Source organism: Homarus americanus, unplaced genomic scaffold (genome assembly GCF_018991925.1).
Source record: "Homarus americanus isolate GMGI-L3 unplaced genomic scaffold, GMGI_Hamer_2.0 scaffold25013, whole genome shotgun sequence".
NCBI lineage: Eukaryota > Metazoa > Arthropoda > Malacostraca > Decapoda > Nephropidae > Homarus > Homarus americanus.
The window spans coordinates 2,794,231-2,816,509 of record NW_024722158.1 but is presented as its reverse complement, the minus strand read 5'-3'; the positions used below and the strand labels follow the sequence as shown (position 1 = coordinate 2,816,509).

At 40.8% G+C, this 22,279-nt stretch overlaps 1 protein-coding gene across 1 annotated transcript in view; it reads left to right on the top strand.

Annotated features, from left to right (window-relative positions):
• Positions 1-22,279, top strand: part of LOC121862008 — a 78,932-nt gene that overhangs the window by 12,500 nt on the left and 44,153 nt on the right. Inside the window, 2 exon segments of the mRNA XM_042359938.1 lie at positions 21,040-21,254; positions 21,394-21,609. Of these exon segments, the coding sequence (XP_042215872.1) occupies positions 21,063-21,254; positions 21,394-21,609 (408 nt within the window). The 5' untranslated portion in view covers positions 21,040-21,062.

Sequence of the window (22,279 nt, the reverse complement as noted above, 5' to 3'; positions counted from 1 at the left end):
ATACATTGAAACTTACCCTAAATTATAAGAAATAACGATAAATATTGAGAAAAAAGAAAATCTTAGCAACATTGTTTACTAGTTTTTCATGATTATTCTTTAAGCAATGAAATATGTGTTAGTAAAGTTCAGTAACTCGAATCTTTATCGTTCTTTCCGTCTCGCCCATTTACAGTAACGACAGTTTCCCTCGGAACTGCCTTAACCCTCAACAATATCATGAGGCTAGGCTAGTTGTGCTTCCTAGTGTCGGCCAGTACCGTGGGATGGCGGAAAGGTCGCACTACCCACATTCTTGCCTTTCACCTACCCACGCTCCTCTCTGCCACTACCGGGAAAATCATGAGTGAAGGTAATCGTCTATACTTGAATCTTTACTCATACCTATAAAATGGCAAAACTGTATAATATTTCCCGACAAGATCCAACTTTCACGAGAGTTTAGTCACGGGTGGCGAGGCTGTATGGGAAATCAGTTTCTCAAGAGATTTCGTGTCGTCAAATTATGGGTAATTTTTTTTTCTCACAATACTGTACATGTTGTTCTACACTCCTCCGTATATAACAGTTATTTTCTTTTGAACATAATTTGCTTACATTTTTATACATGTTTAAAAAAGGACAAATACTCGGAATCCTGTGAATTAAACATAAATAAATGTACAAATTATTATTGCCATTATGTTCAGGACAATATCTCCCACCAGAACATTGTGACGCTTTGGTGATTCTCTCGTAAAAATTTACTTTTGCATACAGTAACGTATGCAGCTTTACTTACATACTCGTACTTGGAACCAAAAATTAGTAATATTTTTTTAGGATAGTTGCATCTACAGTAATCAAAATTTTGAAATGATAGCTGAAACATTGCAAACATATGAATTATAATGTTTGCATACTGGCACTGAAGTAGATAATTGAAATAGTTGGCGACTATCGGTTTAGACGTGATGATCGGTGTTCATTACTCAGGTTAAGTAAGGAAACCTGAAGACAAGTGAACACATCTCTAACGAAGTTCACTTAATTATCCTGCTATGTAAAGGTTATGGTATAATTTACATGTAATGCCTCCCCCGCACAAGGCAAAGGCCCCTTGGTCGACCAGATGCCCGTCAACTTGGTGTAGGGTCGAGTTTTTCCTCCCATTGGTCTAACTACTAACTTAACACAACTGGGCACCCACTCGGTCTGCCCTGGTTCCCTAGCGCCCTCACCACTATCCCACCGAGCCCTTTGGGAACTGTAGCTTACGAAGATATTTAATTACATTTATACAGATATATTGAAAATTATTATTTATTATATGTACAAACAAATATAGATCAAGAGCGGCTTCATTTAGAACAATCCAGTCTCTAAACTTTCACCTCCCCCTCCCCCCCTCCCCCCCCTCTTCCCCCTCCCCCCGCTTCTGTCACTACCAAGATCTCGGTTGTGACGTCACTCATATTCTTACTTCTTCGGTCTCGATAACAACTACTTGTTCGTTTATCATATTAATTAACACTCGAGATCTTATTTCTTATGTTGATTATTTATAATTAACAATACTAAGAGAACTGTGCTGTGGTTGCCCGATCTTTAGTCACCATGAAGTTCAATCTTAACCAAACATTAATATGAAATATTTATATATTTCCAATATATTTAAATATTACATTGGCAACATGGTACTGATATATTTCTTAATATAATGATATAGGGCATAGAGCTTGTTGTGCTCCATACTCTCAAATATATGTGTGTGTGTGTGTGTGTGTGTGTGTGTGTGTGATCACAGAAGACAAACACTCTATCAGCACATCAGTACAGGTAATGCTTCTCGCACATGTTAACTTGGCGGGAGATTCACACAGTTAATTAGCCTTCTCACGCTCTCACGTGGTGAAATGTCTTCATGACCCATCGCATGAGTCTTAAGTGGGTCATTAAGCTTGGCAAAAACGACCTTTATCTAGTGGCTTATAAAACCGGTACCCAATATGAGGGCACGTACTGTAGATAACAAAATGTGGTGTGTTGTGCTGAATTAATGATGAGGTCCCAGTAAAATCAGACTATCAATAATTCGTCTTCGATGCAAAGAAAAAATGAGAATATAGAGGATGTCTTTCACCATCGTGTCATGGGTTCGAGTCTTGGACGGGACACACGCGTGACTACCAAACATCACAGGATTCCTCAGGGTACTTCAGCTTCCTTCTGCACTAACACTGGACAAATAAAACTCTTAACAAATTAACTAAGAACAGACCAACCACTCGAAGATTAGATTAAAAGACAGAGAGAGGGAGAGATATAGACATAAAATAACGTAACTTAACCTGAACTACGTGGTGGTAGCAGTCGTGGTTTGATAATAATGGTGGTGGTCGTGATGGTGGGGGTGGTAGTCGTAGTGTGGATGGTAGTGAAAAGTTCCCCTAGCAGGTTAAAGACAGACAGACAGATAGAGGAATTATTTTGTAGTCATATTTCAATATTTACCACTTTATTATACTATTAATTAATGTATTTATAACGGTCCATAGTATTTCAACACCAGTTCATTATAAACCCAACCTAACATAACCATGGCTTCATCGCCTCCAAAATAAAGACTTTTATTTCTTGTTTACACTTTATAACTATTAACTCTTCCTTGCGTTATTGTGTTCACATATTATTATTTCTACATATCGTTATTGTTTCTACATTTCGTTATTGTTTCTACATATCGTTATTGTTTTTGCATATCCTTATTGTTTTTACATATCGTTATTGTTTCTACATATCATTATGTTTTCATATTGTTATTGTTTTTACATATCGTTATTATTTTTACAAATCGTTATTGTTTCTACATATCGTTATTGTTTCTACATATCGTTATTGTTTACATATCGTTATTGTTTTTTCATATTGTTATTGTTTTTACATATCGTTATTGTTTTTACATATCGTTATTGTTTTTACATATTATAAATAATATATGTCTACTTCAACAACTGAGGTCTTGAAGAAATTAAGAAATAGAATCTTCATGTTCATATGACTGTTTGCTAGCTGTGTTTATGTAGGTGTTTGCTAGCTATGTTTATGGAGGTGTTTGCTAGCTATGTTTATGGAGGTGTTTGCTAGCTATGTTTATGGAGGTGTTTGCTAGCTATGTTTATGGAGGTGTTTGCTAGCTATGTTTATGGAGGTGTTTGCTAACTGTGTTTATGGAGGTGTTTGCTAGCTGTGTTTATGGAGGTGTTTGCTAGCTGTGTTTATGAAGGTGTTTACTAGCTGAGTGTACTGGTCTGTTTGTTAGCTGTGTTTATGAAGGTGTTTACTAGTTCTGTTTATGAAGGTGTTTACTTGCTGTGTTTATGGAAGTGTTTGCTAGCTGAGTGTACTGGTGTGTTTGCTAGCTGAGTGTACTGGTGGGTTTGCTAGCTGTGTTTATGGAGGTGTTTGCTAGCTGAGTGTACTGGACTGTTTGGTAGCTATGTTTATGGAGGTGTTTCCTAGCTGTTTACAGAGGTGTTTGCTAGCTGTTTACAGAGTTCTTTGCTAGCTTTTTAGAGGTGTTTGCTAGCTGAGTGTACTGGACTGTTTGTTAGCTGTGTTTATGAAGGTGTTTACTAGTTCTGTTTATGAAGGTGTTTACTAGCTGTGTTTATGGAAGTGTTTGCTAGCTGAGTGTACTGGTGTGTTTGCTAGCTGTGTTTATGGAGGTGTTTCCTAGCTGTTTACAGAGGTGTTTGCTAGCTGTTTACAGAGTTCTTTGCTAGATTTTTAGAGGTGTTTGCTAGCTGTTTACAGAGGTGTTTGCTAGCAACAATTGCTCGTTATTATCCATCAGTAGTGAGTTAATAATTGTTTGTGAGAGAGTCGGAGTGGTGTATATGACATTATGTTTACGGTGGAGAGAGAGAGAGAGAGAGAGAGAGAGAGAGAGAGAGAGAGAGAGAGATTTTTTCTCCAGTAAAATTGCCATGCAAGGTCACAGTGGTTCAACAGGTACTTGGGGTGATCGATGAATTTCAGAATGAACACTGCACCTCCTCTTGTCTCGGTAGGGTAATCAAAATCCTTTGTCCGTTGTGTCATATATTTTCAACATAACTTCTTGTAGATGGTTTTGTTGGTTGACTGTACTGGACATATATAATCAGTGTTGTCATGCAAAAAGTGATAGACGGTAAGTCAGCTCATCCGAGGAAAGACAAAGGTATATAGATTTAATCCTCTGTCTAACACGTCAGGAAAAGTGGGAAGGTGATAAGAGAGAGTAAAGGAAGGGAGAGTAAAGGAAGACAGAGTAAAGGAAGGGAGAGTAAAGGAAGGGAGAGTAAAGGAAGACAGAGTAAAGGAAGGGAGATTAAAGGAAGGGAGAGTATAGGAAGGGAGTGTAAAGGAAGGGAGTGTAAAGGAAGAGAGAGTAAAGGAAGGGAGAATACATAAAGAGAGTACAAGAAGGAAGAGTAAAGGAAGGGAGAATAAAGGAAGATAGGGTACAGGAAGAGAGAGTATAGAAAGAGAGAGTAAAGGAAGGGAGAGTAATGGAAGAGAGAGTAAAGGAAGGGAGAGTAAAGGAAGAGTGAGTAAAGGAAGGGAGAGTACAGGAAGAGAGAGTAAAGGAAGGGAGAGTAAAAGAAGGGAGAGTAAAGGAAGAGATAGTACAGGAAGGGAGAGTAAAGGAAGAGAGAGTAAAGGAAGGGAGAGTAAAGGAAGAAGTAAAGGAAGGAGAGTAAAAAGGAAGATGGAATAAAGGAAGAGAGAGAGTAAAAGGAAGGAGAGAGTAAAGGAAGAGAGTAAAGGAGAGTAAAGGAAGGGAGAGTAAAGGAAGGAGAGTAAAGGAAGAGAGTACAAGAAGGAAGTGTAAAGGAAGGGAGAGTAAAGGAAGAGAGGGTACAGGAAGGGAGAGTACATAAAGAGAGAGTAAAGGAAGGGAGAGTAAAGGAAGGGAGAATACATAAAGAGATAGTACAGGAAGGGAGAGTAAAGGAAGAGATAATACAGGAAGGGAGAGTAAAGGAAGAGATAGTACAGGAAGGGAGAGTAAAAGAAGGGAGAGTAAAGGAAGAGATAATACAGGAAGGGAGAGTAAAGGATGGGATAGTACATAAAGAGAGAGTAAAGGAAGGGAGAGAAGAGGAAGAGAGAGTAAAGGAAGGGAGAGTACAGGAAGAGAGAGTAAAGGAAGGGAGAGTACAGGAAGGGAGAGTAAAGGAAGGAGAGTAAAGGAAGAGAGTAAAGAAAGGAGAGAGAAGGAAGAGAATACAGGAAGGAGAGAAAGGAAGAGAGAGTAAAGGAAGGGAGAGTAAAGTAAGAGAGAGTACAGGAAGGGAGAGTAAAGAGAGAGAGTAAAGGAAGAGATAGTAAAGGAAGGGAGAGTAAAAGGAAGAGACAGTAAAGGAAGGAGAATACATAAAGAGAAAAGAAGGAAGTGTAAAGGAAGGGAGAGAAGGAAGAGAGGGTACAGGAAGGAGAGTACATAAAGAGAGAAAAGGAAGGGAGAGAGAAGGAAGGGAGAATACATAAAGAGATAGTACAGAAGGAGAGAGTAAAGGAAGAGATAATACAGGAAGGAGAGAAGGAAGAGATAGTACAGGAAGGAGAGTAAAAGAAGGAGAGTAAAGGAAGAGATAATACAGGAAGGAGAGAAAGGATGGATAGTACATAAAGAGAGAGTAAAGGAAGGGAGAGAAGAGGAAGAGAGAAAAGGAAGGAGAGTACAGGAAGAGAGAAGGAAGGGAGAGTACAGGAAGGGAGAGTAAAGGAAGGAGAATACATAAAGAGATAGTACAGGAAGGGGAGTAAAGGAAGGAGAATACATGAAGAGATAGTACAGGAAGGGAGAGTAAAGCAAGGGAGAATACATAAAGAGCGAATAAAGGAAGGGAGAGGGAAGGGGAGAGTACAGGAAGAGAGAGTAAAGGAAGAGAGAGTAAAGGAAGGGAGAGTAAAGGAAGAGAGAGTAAAGGAAGAGAGAGAGACCGCAGGCGTATTGGGAGTTGAGCAAGGCAGAGGTGTGGGCCCGGTCATAGTGCTGCCTGCCTCCCTCACTCCAACCTTCCCTCCCTCAATCTCTCTCTCTCTCTCCCTCACTCCAACCTTCCCTCTCTCAATCTCCCTCTCTCTCCCTCACTCCAACCTTCCCTCCCTCAATCTCTCCCTTCCTCACCCAACCTTCCTCCCTCAATCTGTCTCTCTCCCCACTCCAACCTTCCCTCCCACCTCTCCCTTCCTCACTCCAACCTTCCCTCCCCAATCTCTCTCTCCCTTCCTCCTCCAACCTTCCTCCTCACCCCTACCCAACCTCCTCCCTCTGCTCTCTCTCTCTCCTCCAACCTTCCCTCCCTCAATCTCCCTCACTCCAACCTTCCCCCCCTCAATCTGTCTCTCCCTTCCTCCTCCAACCTTCCCTCCTCAATCTCTCTCTCTCCCTCACTCCACCCTTCCCTCCCTCACCCTCTCCTCACTCCACCCTTCCCTCCCTCAACCTCTCTCTCTCCCTCACTCCACCTTCCCTCCCTCAACCTCTCTCCCTCACTCCACCCTTCCTCCCTCAATCTCTCTCTCCCTCACTCCACCCTTCCCTCCTCAACCTCTCTCTCTCTCTCCTCCACCCTTCCCTCTCCCTCAATCTCTCTCCCTCACCACCCTTCCCTCCCCCTCTCTCTCCCCACTCCACCCCCTCCCTCCCTCAACCTCTCTCCCTCACTCCAACCTTCCCTACCTCAACCTCTCCTCACTCCACCTTCCCTCCCTCACCTCTCTCTCCCCTCACTCCAACCTTCCCTCCCTCAATCTCTCTCCCTCACTCACCCTTCCCTCCTCAACCTCTCTCTCCCTCCTCCACCCTTCCCTCCCTCAACTCCCTCTCTCCTCACCCAACCTTCCCTACCTCAACCTCTCTCTCTCTCCTCCACCCTTCCCTCCCTCACTCTCTCCCTCACTCCAACCTTCCCTCCCTCAATCTCTCTCTCTCCTCACTCCACCCTTCCCTCCTCAACCTCTCTCTCTCCTCACTCCACCCTTCCCTCCCTCAATCTTCTCTCTCTCCTCACTCCACCCTTCCCTCCCTCAACCTCTCTCTCTCCCTCACTCCAACCTTCCCTACCAACCTCTCTCTCTCTCTCACTCCACCCTTCCTCCTCAACCTCTCTCTCTTCCCTCACTCCACCCTTCCCTCCCTCAACCTCTCTCTCCCTCACTCCACCCTTCCCTCCCTCAATCTCTCTCTCTCCCTCACTCCACCCTTCCCTCCCTCAACCTCTCTCTCCCTCACTCCAACCTTCCTACCTCAACCTTCTCTCTCACTCCACCCTTCCCTCTCCCCTCAACCTCTCTCCCTCACTCCACCCCTTCCCTCCCTCAATCTCTTCTCCCTCACTCACTACTTCGATTGTTGTCTCATTTATTCTTCGGTGTTGTAGTACTAATGTATGTTTCATCTTGAGAGCACACACACACACACACACACACACACACACACACGCGCACACACACACACACACACACACACACACACACACACACACACACACACACACACACACACACACACATACACATACACACACACACACACACACACACACACACACACACACACACACGCACATACATATATATGATGGATTATAGGCATGAAATAGTGTGTAATAATAATAATAATAATAATAATAATAATAATAATAATAATTAACGGTTTATTGAAAGACCATGGCGGTCAAAAGGCTGAAATGGGTCACTTGATTGACATATACAAGTAACGTAAGTGATAAAAATATGATATATAATAACTAAGTGGGGAGAAGGTTATACTACAGGGCATTTCAACATAGTGACAGTGCAAAAAGGTGAGAAGGGCTGGGAGTAAATACATACACTGGTTGATTGCAAGTTGTTGATAATTTTTATTATGGTTGGGACTGGTCTGTTCTTTTAGTGATCAGTACGTGCTCGTGTGGGCTGGATGCAGTTGCGGTGTGTGTGTGCGTGTGTGTGTCAGTAGATAGAAATAAATGCAAAGTAGTGATAATTTTAATACATCGTTTATATTTCGTGCAACATCAAACTGGTCAGTTTATAGGGATGATCACATGGATAACAATAATACATTAATATAAGCTATAGATAAAAGTCATAATTCCTAACCTAATCTAACTTAACCTAACCTAGTTAAGGTGTAGTTTGGTTATATTACCTTATAAACGACCTCACAAAAAATCATTTAGTTATAACAATAAAGAAAAAAGTTTAATACTCTGTATTTCAGGACGATAATTTAAAAGCAATGTAATTATTGAACTTATAGAAAGAGATTTTTTTTTAAACAGGAATTTAATAACTCGGAGGAATTTTGTTTAAGAGAACCTCACATTAAACACATGAAAAGAATATTTTATTGAAGAAAAAAATTGGAATGAAAAGTCTCGGAATAATAATTATTTTGCGAAACATGACTCCCAAGACATTACTGTACAGAAGACCCTCTTGTTATCCCGGAAGGAAAGTGTGTGTGTGGGAGACCCGGGAACAGGTTTAGTGGTGTTGCATCACTGTGTGACCCCTGACGTAAGCTGCTGAGGCTAGTGGGTGATGACTCAGTGGTGATGATGATAGTGTGTGGTGATGGTGATGGTCCGTGATGATGATAGTGGGTGATGATTCAGTGGTGATGATGATAGTGTGTGGTGATGGTGATGGTCCGTGATGATGATAGTGGGTGATGATTCAGTGGTGATGATGATAGTGTGTGGTGATGGTGATGGTCCGTGATGATGATAGTGGGTGATGACTCAGTGGTGATGATGATAGTGTGTGGTGATGGGAATGGGCCTTGATGATGATAGTGGGTGATGACTCAGTGGTGATGATGATAGTGTGTGGTGATGGTGCGTAATGATGATAGTGGGTGATGACCCAGTGGTGATGATGATAGTGTGTAGTGATGGTGCGTAATGATGATAGTGGGTGATGACTCAGTGGTGATGATGAGTGTGTGGTGATGGTGATGGTCCGTGATGATGATAGTGGGTGATGACTCAGTGGTGATTATGATATTGCGTGGTGATTATGGTGGTGTGTGGTGATGATGGTGGTGTGTGGTGATGATGGTGGTGTGTGGTGATGATGGTGGTGTGTGGTGATGATGGTGGTGTGTGGTGATGATGGTGTATGTGGTTGATGATGGTGGTGAGTGATGATGTGTGTGGTGATAATGGTGATGTGTGGTGATGATGGTGGTAAGTGGTGATGATGGTGGTGTGTGGTGATGATGTTTGGTGATGTCGGTGTACAGTGATGATGGTGAGTGGCAATGATGTATGTGTGTGTGTGTGTGTGTGTGTGTGTGGTGATGATGATGGTGGTGTGGTGACGTTTTGGTGGCGGTAGTGGTGATGTGATGGTGGTGGTACACACACACACACACACACACACACACACACAGTCTCTCTCTATCTCTACCTCAAAGGATAGAAAATTCCTCTTAGAGTCTAACAATAATATCAGTCGTAGACCAACAGATAGAACAAGGAGTAAGCGGCTACGTGTAACAACAGGTAAATAGATAGAACAAATGTTAATAGACAGAAACAGGTGAATGGACAAATAGAACAACAGGCTAACAGATACAGCAACAGTTATTTTAATTTTGCCACTTATAGCAGCTAGTTTATTGTGCACCCCATACTCATCCTGGGGGCGGTAGCACAACAGGATTACAGAGTAAAGTTCACAAAGGGTCTGTATAACTAACCCCAGTGGTCAGGATATTATGGCATTGAATGTTACAGAATATTTCAGACATATACTTTATTTAGTTCTGTACATAGAAGGTAACTTATTCGCAATTAGCCCACCCGGGCACATGGTCACTGACCCACATCGGGTCCTGGGGGGCTAAAATGTAATAATAATAATAATAATAATAATAATAATAATAATAATAATAATAATAATAATAATAATAATAATAATAATAATTCATAGTAAATAAAATTTATAATACGAAATTGAAAATAAAATAATAAAATAATGATAATAATAATAATAATAATAATAATAATAATAATAATAATAATAATAATAATAATAATAATAATAATAATAATAATAATAATAATAATAATTAAAATTTTTAAAAAATGAGAAACAATATATGTATGTTGTGTTGTCAATAAGAGAAACAATTGAGACCCTGCAATTGTGTGTAAATGAGGCAGAAAGTCAGATCAGCAACCTGGGACTTGGTCACAATTTTCGTGATGCCATATGGCAGCAGGATCTACCATTAGACAACACATTATGCTTCCAATATTTTCCCTGGCGGTAGTACCTCCCTGTTTGATAGCTGCCTACTACCTACACACTTTGTTATTCACATTTGCTTGATAGGTATTCAAGCACATTGTGTGTTTGATGAGTGCAGAAAAGTGGATACAAACTTAATATGTCCGCAATCTTAACTTTAGAGATAAAGAAACAATAGGTAACAGGCAGCTACCAAACAGGGAGGTACTACCGCCTGGGAAGATATTGGAAGCATAATGTTTTGTCTAATGGTAGATCCTGCTGCCATATGGCATCACGAAAATTGTGACCAAGTCCCAGGTTACTGATCTGACTTTCTGCCTCATTTACACACAATTGCAGGGTCTCAATTGTTTCTCTTACTTTGACAACACAACATACATAATGTATATCGTTTCTCATTCTTGATTTATATTTCTCGTTTTTGTATTTATTTATGGTTATTATTATTATTTTTAGGATATTATTTTAATTTTTAGTACAGGTATTTTCTTATTATTTTTGGAATTGTTATAATACTAATAAAAATAGTTATTATTATTATTATTATTATTATTGTTATTAGTATTATTCGGTTTACGCCCCCCAGGCCCTGTTGTGGGTCAGTGACCTGTGCCCGGGTGGGCTAATCCCCGTAAAAAAAAAAGTAATGGTGGGTGAGAGGGTGGGTGGGTGGTGGGGTGGGTGGGAGGCGGGAGGGAGGGTTGGTGGTAGGAAGGAGGCGGAGCGAGAGACAGAGCCGGTATATAACTTTCACTAGCTGGCACGACTTGTAATTACACGTTTTTTGTTCATTCTTATTTAATATTTGCGAGAATTAGATAAAGCGGAGGGTTAACATAACAGTTTTTTTGTCTGTTTTATGTACTAACTGGAGGATCGGGAGTGAGTGGAGGTATTGGAGTTAATGTTACTCCCGTTGTGTAACTGCCAGTGTGTTTCCCTTGGTGTGCGTGTGGAGGAGGAACTCAGTGTTGTGTTGTCTGAGGCGGAGGAAGGGTAAAAATATGAGAATGTTGCCTTGTGATTATTACTTGGGTTAATATACATTTTATATTTTTTTTTAAAGTTTATATTGTTTATTAATAATGCAGCAGTAGTAATATTAATCATTCTTTAGTATGGTTCTTTGTACCAAACATTATGCTCACTCAACTTTTGACAGCCTGCAATATTGTTTTGCTACATCTTGGCCATAATCTATAGCCAAAGCTTTCATTAAATATTTTTGTTTTTCCCTTTAAACATCCTTTTAACAATGATTCACTTATTGAATAAACAAAATTGCTCTTTGCATTTCATAACAAACGCGAATATATACCTTCATGTTATCGTGGAACTTAAACTCCCTTAGTCTTTGGTTCATGGGCGTCGTGCTTTAGGACCTGCTACTTGTTCTACTAAATTAACCAGTGAACTCTCATCATCGCAATACCATCTCCGCTGGTACTGGTGACATTATCGTCAATGCCAATGATAATTTTGATACTTTTTCTATGAATGCTTGGGGTTACTTCTTCTGGCTCAGCGAGACGTCGTCAGAAGTGGGGAAATTTCTTGAATCAATTTTAGCAAATAGCATTCGATCGCATTTAGAGAAAAGCAAATTAATCTACGATTCTCAACATGGGTTTACAAAGGGAAAATCTTGTCTGACAAATCTGCTGACGTTTTTTAGGAAAGTCTTCGAGGTAGTAGATAATGACGAAAATTACGATGTTATTTACTTAGACTTTAGCAAAGCGTTTGACAGAGTACCACATCAGAGGCTTCTGAGAAACGTTAAGGCTTATGGTATCGAGGGGAAAGTTTTAAATTGGATAAAATCGTGGCTCACCGATAGAACACAGAGGGTGTTAAATGTGTGTGGGGCTGTGTAACCAGTGGGGTTCCCCAGGGGTCAGTACTGGGCCCACTTTTGTTCACAATCTACATAAACGATCTAGATACTGGGATCAGCAATGACATTAGCAAGTTTGCGGATGACACCAAAATAGGGCGGCAGATTACTTCAGGGCAGGATGCAAATGCGCTACAGGAGGATTTAAATAAACTGCAGGAGTGGTCAAAGAAATGGCAAATGAAATTCAACACCAGCAAGTGCAGCGTACTTAATATTGGAAGAATAAAATACTGTCTATGTATACAGCCTTAACAACATCAACCTAGAGAGGTCGACTTGTGAAACAGACTTAGGGGTACTTGTAAGCCCGGACCTACTGCCTAAAAAACAGTGCGTTAATGTTCGAAATAAGGCAAACAGAGTATTAGGTTTTATATCTAGAAGTGTAAGTAATAAGAGTGCAGAGGTCTTATTGCAACTATATCTTGTGTTAGTCAGGCCACACCTCGATTATGCGGTTCAGTTCTGGTGCCCTTATTATAGAATGGATATCAATTCACTGGAGTTGGTGCAGCGAAGAATAACGAAAATGATTCCGGGACTTAGAAACCTTCCATATCAAGATAGGTTAAAGAAACTAAACTTGCTTTCCCTAGAAAGACGAAGAGTGCGGGGATATATGATAGAAGTATTTAAGTTGGTGAAAGGAATCAATAAAGGCGATATGGATAAAGTCCTTATAATATCCGAGCAGGATAGGATTCGTAGCAACGGATTTAAGTTGGATAAGTTTAGGTTTAGGAGGGAGATAGGAAGGAACTGGTTCACAAATAGGGTGGTGGACGAGTGGAACAAGCTTAGCAACTTTGTAGTAAGTGCTGGAACGCTGGAAAGTTTTAAAAGGAGGCTAGATAGATTCATGGATGATAGAGTGGTAGTAACTCTCGACAGGAGCTGCCATGCACAGGCCAACCGTCCTTTTGCAGACTCCTTATGTTCTTATGAGACAGACTGAATGGCTGGGGTTCATGTCGACACTAAAGTCCTGAGTGGTCCTCTTGAGATGGCGGTCGTGCTTCTAAACTCTTGGCTTTTTCTAACTTTTTCCTAGTACACCTGTTTACCACGAAGTATCTGTGTCTGTTTATGTTTCTTTGAATGCATAATCGTTACAAAACTGGAAGTAGCACCTTGCAAATAAATACAACCAGTGGATGCAGAATAATCCACACTCTCTGATGTTTCTCGGTTACCAAAATACGGTCTACCGGGGTTAACGGCGTGGCGGCCACAGATGTGGATCAATTTATCGTACTGAGGTGCGATATGCCAACAGAGAATAAATCGACAGTTCAGTCTGAAAACTAAATAAACAAATATATCTTCCCTATTGTATTGGTGTTGGTACAGCGGTAATGCACTTATTTCTCATTACTACATATATCATGGATTCGAGTCCTGGCCCGGACACGTGTAATAGCTACCAAACTTCACAGGTACACAAACTTCAGGTACTCCGGTTTCCTCCTGTACTAACACTGGACAATAAAGTTCTTACCAAAGTAACAAAAAAAACACACCACCCGCCCGAAAGGCTAGTGAGCCGATAAGTGGTGAAATGATAAACAAATAAAATAAACAACAACACCAAACATGACCTATTAAGTGCATAAATGTGGACTTCTAAGGCTGCTTAGAGACACTTTTGTAGAAGATTGGAGAGACGGGCGGGTTACTTAAACTCTCAGTCTCAGTTCAGTTTGAGCATTACTCTTCTTCAAAGGTCAAACACAAAACATATTGTTCTGCCGAGGCATAATTTCGTATTATAAGTCTGCAAACTAGGTGTTTGATTGTTTTCTGTCCGATGCAGCAGTTATTTTGGCAAATTTAGTGAAATTTTCTTGTATATACGAGTTATGTCTTAATTATATAAGAATATTCTAGAATGTATTACATTATTTTTTTATTATTTACTTATTATTGTAAGCCTCGATCAGAGTAGACCGTTTTAGAATCTCCCAGGTGCGTCTGGATGATTCTAGGATGTTCGAGAAGTGTCTGACGAGGCGTATATAAACAGCAGCGAGCAGGCTCGGTGTTGGTCGATCGCCTCTGTTGAGAACATAAGAAACATAAGAAAATAAGGAGTCTGCAATAGGCCGGTTGGCCTGTGCATGGCAGCTCCTGTCGAGAGTTACTACCACTCTCTATCAACCATGAATCTATCTAGCCTCCTTTTGAAACTTTCCAGAGTTCCCGCACTTACTATAAAGTTGCTAAACTTGTTCCACTCGTCCACCACCCTATTTGTGAACCAGTTTCTTCCTATCTCCCTCCTAAACCTAAACTTATCCAACTTGAATCCGTTGCTCCGAGTCCTATCCTGCTCGGATATTATAAGAACTTTATCTATATCCCCTTTATTGATTCCTTTCACCCACTTAAATACTTCTATCATATCTCCCCGCACTCTTCGTCTTTCTAGGGAATGCAAGTTAAGTTTCTTTAACCTATCCTGATATGGAAGGTTTCTAAGTCCCGGAATCATTTTTGTCATTCTTCGCTGCACCGACTCTAGTGAATTTATATCCATTCTATAATAGGGGCACCAGAACTGAACCGCATAATCGAGGTGCGGCCTGACTAGCGCAAGATATAGTTGCAATAAGACCTCTGCACTCTTGTTACTTACACTTCTAGATATAAAACCCAATATTCTGTTTGCCTTATTTCGAACATTAACGCACTGTTTTCTAGGCCGTAGGTCCGGGCTTACAAGTACCCCTAGGTCTCTCTCACAAGTCGACTTCTCTAGGTTGATGTTGTTAAGGCTGTATACATTATAAGTATTTGTTCTTCCAATATTAAGTACGCTGCACTTGCTGGTGTTGAATTTCATTTGCCATTTTTCAGACCACCCCTGCAGTTTATTTAGATCCTCCTGTAATGCATTTGCATCCTGCCCTGAATTAATTTACCGCCCTATTTTGGTGTCATCCGCAAACTTGCTTATGTCACTGCTGATCCCAGTATCTAAATCGTTTATGTAGATTATGAACAAGAGTGGGCCTAGTACTGACCCCTGGGGAACCCCACTGGTTCATTAACATTGATTTCAAGATATTTATAGGGCGAGGATTGAGGACCTTCGTCTTGTCATCACAAATTATGTGTTCATATTCCACAGTCTTCCGAGTGAATACATCCATTAAGGTTTAAATGCTGGGTTTGGTCTAAGCCAAAATGCAGATATTATCTCATAACAAGTTATAGCTTCAGTGGGTTGAACTGGAATGTCATTAATATGCTTGTGCATCATTATAATAAAAAACAAAAAAAGGGACTTAACACTCCTTGGGACGTGCCATTCTCTAATACTTTCCTTCTGGTGTCCTTGACTCTCGTAAACTGGAGACTGAGTGTCACTGATTTCTTGAAGCTGAATGTACCAATCACTCCAGACGAAGCCTTTAATGGTATTATTCCTTGGCCAGTCGTACAGTACCAGTAATTAGTCATTTCACACCTGTTTGTTGTAAACAAACTTTAAACACTGAATTGTTGAGATGCATGGCACTAGAAATTACTAACAGCCATCTTTAGAGTACTAAATTTAGTGAATATTCTGCTTTTACTAACGTTCTGTGGAGTCGAGCACAGAGAGATCAAGTTGTTCACGTGTAATGTATAGAGATTATAAGGCGGTAGTGTGTACCAAGCAGACTAAACAACTGAGCAAGCACAACCCAAACTTAACCACTAATTACAGTAAGGTAAATGGAGGTGGTGTGATATTCTATGACCCTTAAAGTGTTTTATTGAACGGCTTGTTACCATTAATGTCTAAAGTATTGAACTTGTGTGGATTTCGTCCTTTGTTGCAATTAGGAAACATTACCCGGTAATCAACATCATCCAATTGTAAATCCTGAATTTTGATCACGAAGAATTTAGAAACACACAAAGACTTAGTAGTTGTACAATTAGCATGTAAACAAATTTTGTGGCAAAGAAGTACCGGTATGGCCGGCGCAAGAACAGAACCAGACAATGTACTGTACTGAGGTCGTTGCTAGAATCAGACTGGGATACCGGCACATCTGGCAAATCAACCGCACCGGAACTCAATGTGTAAATTTTATGGTAGCCCTTTAAAGCACACACTTAAACATTATATTATAAAATGCTACAATGTTAAAGATTTCAGACCATAACTACTACATTGAGTCAGGAATCCTAGAAAATATCCTGACAGTTTTTCTTTACGTTAATTCACACTGATTTACTTTCAATCTTTAACATGAGACTAATGAATATGGCTTATTTTATAATTTCCTCCTATGTATGAACCTCCGCCCTTCGTGGCAGTGATCCGTGCCAGCGCCCTCTGTGCCAATAAAGTTGTTAAACTACGCTGAACGGCTGGCAGCCCTTTTAAATATATGCGTGACACTGTGAGGCATTTTTCAGAATATTTTCGCATTTCTTTGTGCTTTTTGGGTGTGATTCTCCCCTTAACGCTTTTCAACATTACCTCGTCTTGTGGTCACCATGACGAGGGTTGGGCCAAGACTGTGTGAGCTGGACAGACACTTGTCTAAATTATGTTATGATGATAATTATCAACTATTACTATTGAATTGTATTAGGTTTGAGCTCTGTTAACTTGAAAGTAGGTTCACTACGCTACCTGGATAAACATGTAGTACAGTTTATATAGTGACGTGTTTCTCAAACCTTTTCACTCCGTTCCCCCCCTGAGGAACTCTCAACATCCTCGTGGCCCCTCTTCCTTTATTTTAATGTTTACAATCATCTAACAGAATGCATATTTTGTTACAGTTAAATGGGATGGATGACATTGTTTCCTTTCAGTCAGTCGACAAACTCGAGGTTGGGTCACTGATAAAGAACATCTCATGTCTGGGTCCACAAGTAACCGGTTCGGCTTTTATTCTTTATTTTAAGAAGGTGGAGAAACCAGATTCACATAAATAAGTAGTAGAAAATGGCAAGAGGACTCGAAGTGCGATCTCACTAACTTTTGGATATGACTGATACATTGAGCACCAGAATACAGTCAGAGATTTTTCTTCATAGAAGTCTCTGGCAGCAGAATCGTTCCTGAAATCAAGGAATTCGTCCTGACCATCGTCGGGAATGGCAGCAATGTTAAGATTGCCAGAGAAAGGATTCCTCACCAATTTCCCTTCTTCCTCCTCGAATTCTGGTAAGTACCTTTTGAACTCACTTTCCAAGGATTTCAAGTGCTGAATTATTTCATTTTTTGAGTGATGGGTCAAGTAGATGATCCTCTTCAATCTCGTCAAGAACAGTTGAGAGATTCTCAAACATGGCAACATTTCCTGCACTGACTTTCCTTTGCCAGTTCTGGAGTTTGTCAAGAAATGCACGAATACAATCCATGTGGTGAAACACATTTCTTTCCTTGCCTTGTAGCTTGAGATTCAGCCAGTTTAGCTGCTCAAATGTGTTTGCCAGGTACGCAAGACGTGGCTCCCACAATACCTCGTTGAAGTGACTTAGTAGATCAACCTTCCCTTTCATTTCCAGGAACAACTTAAGTTCTCCCAGAAGTTCGAACACTCGATTCACAACATTACCCCTGGAAAGCCGTCATGCTCCGAATCCATGCCTTTACAGAGGTTCTGGAAAAGGCGAGAGTTCAAATATCCTGCTTTCACAAAGTTGACGCACGTTACCATTGCTTCCGGGATCTGGCAAAGGGCATCAGGGAGGGTTTTCGACGCGAGTGCAAAACGATGGATCATACAATGAACTCCTTTGGCATTTGGAGCTACTTCCTTGACGTGCTTCTGTAACCCGATTTCGATCCCAGCATCGCCGGAGCCCCATCAGTACAGACTCCACAACAATTTTCCCAGGTGATCCCGTTTGCTGTGAAAAAAGAAGTGAACTTTTCCATCACATCTAAAGCTGTTGTGGTAGTTTCAAGCTGTGTACAGAACAGATATTCATCCTTGATGTCACGCAAGAATACATACCTAACAAACACGAGTAGCTGTGCACAAGAACTCACATCCGTTGACTCGCCCAACTGTATTGCAAACATACCAGTTGGAGACGATTTAATCTCCTGTATCACTTGTTCCATGATATCAGCTGACATTTCACTAATTCTCCGTGTCGTCTGACAAGGAAATCTGCTGAATCTTATGTTCACTTGCCTCTCCAAGAACCCGCTTGACCATTTTTAAAGTACACGGCTTAATTAAAGTTTCACCAATCGTGTGGGCCGTCTTCTTCTTTGCTATTTCAATGGAAACTTCATGTGATGCCTCAACTACACTTAAGTTCTGTTGTTGGAAAGCACCACTCTCATCCAGTCTCTGTTTTTTTCCAAACTCCGTTCATGGTGCTTGAAGAAATCGGGTCTCTCTCCGCATACTAGGGGTGGATTGTTGTCAGATGATGCTTCAGCTTACTAGGCCTCATGGAATCGTTCCTCAGCACTTTGAAACAACACACACTGAGGTTTCTCAATGCCATCATCGAGAATTGACATAAATCAGTAGTTAATGTATTCATCACTGTACTTCCGTTTCTTAGCAACACTGACAGCCATCGCAAATGCAAACAGACAGAAACAGACGAATGATAAAGACTAAAAATTACAATAATAAAAAACAAAAATGAGACAATAATCGGAATGGCAAACACACAAATATGCATAAAGTCCAGACATACTGTATGTAAACATACATAAAATGCCTATGCAATCACACGTAAAACATACACATACAGTCCACTCACAGTACACTCACATATTTTCCTAATGATATCTTGAGCCAGATTGAGAACATTCGGTCTGATCACCACTTGTAAAGCGATGACACACTGACATGTACCGAACATGTGAGATCAGTGACACAGTCCAGCGCCCGTCACCCTGCTGACAGGAACTAGAATTGAGCAATCTGAGCGAATCCGTTGCAAATGAGACTAGCTACTGCACCATACTATGTAAATATCAAAACTGTACCGTACGGGTATTATGATTACACACAATGACAAAAAAAATAGACAAATAAAAAAAAATGATTTGTCCCCCAACAAGGCAAAGTAAAAAAAAGCTGAATAAGAGTTTCCACATTTTCTCCAAACATATACTACTTACACTAGCCCGCCATGGCCCCCTAAAATCTTGCCGTGGCCCCCAGTTTAAGACTAGTCACTTCATATCATAATGTAATAACTAGAGCGTGGAGGAGGCACGACAGATGGTATAAGAAGCTGAACACATTAACATAATACTGTACAACCATGATGATGACGTCACACAATAAACTAGCGTCAGGGTGAACATAATAGTGTAACTAATAAGAGAGATCACTAAGGTTATAAAGTCTAGACTATGTGAATATGGTACTTAATTTTGTTACGCAGATTAAAATATATTTATATTTGATGAGCGGGAGCAGCGTTGTTCAGGGGTGTGTGGAGACGAGGTCCTATACTGCTGTAATGTAAGATTATAGCAAGTGTGATAAGTTATGATATATTACAACAGATATAGGAAGCTCTATAAAGGCGTATCACTAGTCACTACCTTTGTATTTGGGAAAAGTTCTTTTCTTAAGTGTAATAGGCGTCATTTTTACCTGTTGGTCTTCTTACTTAAGTAAACTGGTCTTTTTTGATGGGCAGGAAGCCTCGGTCACCGTCATAAATTAACATTTATAGAATATTGACGTTATGCCTCCAGAGTCACGCGGTGTTTGCTAGGTTGTGGACACTAATGATGATGGGCTCTACACCCCGCCCCCTCCTTCCCCACACACACAACATGGTCGTAGCAGGGGACGGCACGCGGCTTAAGGTGCCTACTACCCGGCTTCATAAAGGAGTAAACTGATTATAGAAAAACAGTCGAGATTCTTTAGCGCCACGTGCTATGTGCCCCCCACCTTCACCCTCCACCATGGTGTCGAAGCTTATAACACCTCAAACAATAGCTTTTAGGGGGAGAAACTAGTTCGCGAAGGACTTAAAACTTAACCTGAATGGCTAAGATTGAGATCTGGCCGGGTCTGGCAAGCTACGTCTTTGGTGATATAAATCAAATAGTTTTAAGTAACGATTATGGAAAATATCACAGTGAAAATATGTAGTGGTTATTGTTAGTACCGACCGACTCTTGTTTTATAAACACAGTAGATCACTATCCTTTAAACTATTATTTATGATTTACGGAGTTGGTTCATTTTCTTCAGTAATTTGTATTAATATGTTAACTTAAAGAAATGCCAAAGCAGATGAGGGACGCTGCGACCATTGATGCGAGGCTGTACGGGACGACCACTGTCTACCTCCGAGGGGGGGGGGTGGTCTTATACTATCTCCTAGTCTAGTGGGTGGCAGATCTTACACTACTCCTAGTCTAGTGGGGGAGGGCAAGAGTTACAGGTAAGTACAACCTGCAGATGGTACAGGTCTCGAACACTTTTCTGCTGCTGATGTCTATGAACCTGCAGATTAGGTTAGGCTGAGTTAGGTTAGATTAGGTTTGACTTAATTTCGAACAATATTAGAGCATCTTTGGGAACCATTCCCAGTAAAACTGAACAAGGCTGGTTTAAGATAGTTAATGGTAGAAATATAATTGAAAAAGGTAAGAAATGTGACACAATGAGGTAATAGACTATAGTGAACTACGGGCCATATATAAGACTTCTGAGAGAGAGAGAGAGAGAGAGAGAGAGAGAGAGAGAGAGAGAGAGAGAGAGAGAGAGAGAGAGAGAGAGAATTTGTTTATTTTTATACTCGTAACAGAGAGAGAAAGAGTATTTTTTGTAGTTATAAGAGAGTTGCATTAGTTATAACTTGTCAACTGACGTACACAAATACTTCAGCAGGTGTTGTGTAGACGGCAAACATGGCACGGCGGACAGCTGTGGTGGTGATGGTGGTGGTGATGATGCTGACGGCGACTCAGGTACACGCTGACTGGAAGTGGGGGGAAGATAACCCTACACACGGTCCTGCCTCAGCTTCCTCCGTCGTCACCTCTTCTTCCTCCACCTCCACATCCTCCTCTTCCTCCTCATCCTCCTCATCCTCACCTCAGGTTTGTTGCTTTTTTGTGTGTGTGTGTAATTCTTCCTTCATAACTCCCCCAAAATATTGTGCTTATGCCTGTGTCTGTATTACGAGGAATTTAAGTTCAGAAAAAAATTTCAAAGCACTGAGAGGTTTGTGACCCGTAGGTTGAGGAAGTGAACGATGCAGCCGAGACAACCACTCAACCACCCACCGACATGGACCAAGATACTGTACAACAACACTTTACCATCAAGAAGTCACGGGCCTTACAACCTATTCCCACGGAATCGCGGTCCCTCGAGGCAGCTCCTAGTGACACGGAGCCGCGGTTCATTGGCCCCCTCAAGAAGAAACTCTGCTCTGTCGGCCTCGGCTTTAACGTGAGTTATGTGGAGACAGGAAGGGAGGGGGGAGACGAGGGTGGAGAAATGGGAGAGGGAATTGCATTAAATTTTGCTGCTGATAGTGGCTAGTTTATTGTGCACCCCATATTCATTATGTGAGCGGTAGTGCCAAAAAGCTTACAGCTTACAGGGTATACAGAGCAGAAGCCACAAACAGTGTGTATAATAGACCCCCACTGTAAAAACTGTAGGGTATGAAAAAGGTATCCTAGTATCCTAAGCAAAGGGGTATATTTACTGCAATATGCCCCTTGATATGTAAAATACCCTTTTTTTCGGACATGGTAGGTAGGGTATGCTGCTGTCGATAATACCCTTACGTTACAATTGGTTCTCACATTATCGATTCATTCTTTATGAAATGTTTGGAACATAACACCGAGTGTGTACTGAAACTTCAATAATCATAAATTTAAATTTTAATTACCTAAACAATATTTCATTGTTCTTAATAATTTTGACGAAGGCTCTTTTGAAGCCCAGTACTGTTCTTGATTCCACAGCTTGGGCTGGTAGACCGTTCCATAGGTCTATACCAGCCTCTGTGTGAAGAAATATTTTCTTTTGTTCTTTTTGCCTGCTAAATTGGCGAGCTTGCAGTTATACGTCTCCTCGTGTTGGTGGTACGTGATATCACTCAGAAATG